General features: G+C 38.6%; 1 gene segment (V, D, J or C); it reads right to left on the reverse strand.

Moving 5' to 3' along the window:
- Nucleotides 1–1804, reverse strand: part of LOC103617937 — a 6851-nt gene that overhangs the window by 1973 nt on the left and 3074 nt on the right. The window contains 1 exon segment of the C gene segment in view: nt 1570–1804. Coding sequence covers nt 1570–1804 — 235 coding nt within the window.

Genomic DNA, 1804 nt, shown 5'->3' on the forward strand with positions numbered 1-1804 from the left:
AAATGGAAATGGAAATGGAAATGGAAATGGAAATGGAAATAGAAATAGAAATAAATAGAAATAGAAATGGAAATGGAAATAGAAATAAGGAGTGAAAGGCGAGAATGGAGAGAGATGGGGATTTAAATTAATTAGAGATTTAATTGGAAATGGGAATGGGAAATAATAAATGGAAATATAAATAAATGATAAATTATAAACAATTAAAATAAATATAAGAAGTGATAAGAATAAGTAAAAATAATTAACAAATGATAAATAATAAATATAAACATGAATATAAATAATAAATATAAATAATAAATATAAATAAAAACGATAGATATGAATATAGATAAGAAATACAAATATGTGGTATTAGAGGTGGGAAGAAATATCAGTATCAATATCAATATCAAATATAAATAATAAATATAAATAAAAACAATAGATATTAATATAGATAAGAAATACAAATATGTGGTATTAGAGGTGGGAAGAAATATCAGTATCAATATCAATATCAATATAATTATCAATATAATTATCAAAATATGGAATTAAAGGTGGAAAGAAATGGAAACAGAAAAAAGAAATGAAAAGAAAGGAAAGGAAATTTGAAATAAATGAAAATAAAGGTGAAATAAATAAAACCCTATCAAGTGTGTGAATAAAGCATTAATAATGTATCGAAAATTAATAATTAATAAATAATGTCTTAAGAAATAATGTCTTAAGAAATTAAAAGCGATCGAAACAGAGAAGAAATGAAAACATCGAGGTCACAAAACGGAGCATTCAAAAGACGTTAAATCCATCAAATCCCTAAAAATCCCTAAAAATCCCTAAAGATCCCTAAAAATCCATAGAAATCCCGAAAAATCCCCAAAAATCCCCAAAAATCCCGAAAAATCACTATAAAATCCATCAAAATCCATCGAAATCCTTCGCTCCCTAAACTGGGGGGAATCCCCTCAAGTTTCGGCCATTTCGGCGAAGAAATGGGGAGATTTTCCATCGTTTTGGGGAAGAAACGTGGGAATTCCATCGATTTCCCCCAGTTCCGGCATAAAACCGGAGGAATTGAGTCGATTCCGGGGAAAAGCGGCAAAAAGTCATTAATTCCCCCCAATTCCGGGGGTGAAAGTGGCGGAATTCCGTCGATTTCCCTGGTTTTGGGATGAAAACGGCGGAATTCCGTCAATTTCCCCGATTTTGGGGATGAAAACGGCGGAATTCCGTCAATTTCCCTGATTTTGGGATGAAAATGGCAGAATTCCATCTATTTCCCTGATTTTGGGATAAAACCAGCGTAATTCCATCAATTTCCCCGATTTTGGGGATAAAAATGGCAGAATTCCGTCAATTTCCCCGATTTTGGGGATAAAAACGGCAGAATTCCCTCAATTTCCCTGATTTTGGGGTAAGACCAGCAGAATTCCGTCAATTTCAGTACAAAAACATCGGAACCCAACTTTCGGCCATCTTGGCCTCCAACCCCAACCCAACTTTCGGCCATCTTGGCCTCCGACCCCGCCCGATTTTTCCCCGAATTTTGGTGGTTTTGGGAAGACGCCCCCGAGCACTCACCCGTCGTCTTCTTCATGGTGACCTCCCTGGGGAAGAGCAGGTCCGGGTGGGACACGCGGCACGTGAAGACCTGGCCGGACTCCCAGACCTCGGTGCCCACCGTGGCCACGCCCTCGGCGCCGAAGAGGCCGTTGGGCTGCAGCACCGGCGACGACGTCTTGGTGGCCAAGGCCTCGCCGTCCTCCTTGATCCAGGTGACCTCCAGGCCCTCGCCGGCCGTGGCCAGGTTGGACAC

The sequence above is a fragment of the Corvus brachyrhynchos genome, unplaced genomic scaffold (genome assembly GCF_000691975.1).
Source record: "Corvus brachyrhynchos isolate BGI_N302 unplaced genomic scaffold, ASM69197v1 scaffold366, whole genome shotgun sequence".
NCBI lineage: Eukaryota > Metazoa > Chordata > Aves > Passeriformes > Corvidae > Corvus > Corvus brachyrhynchos.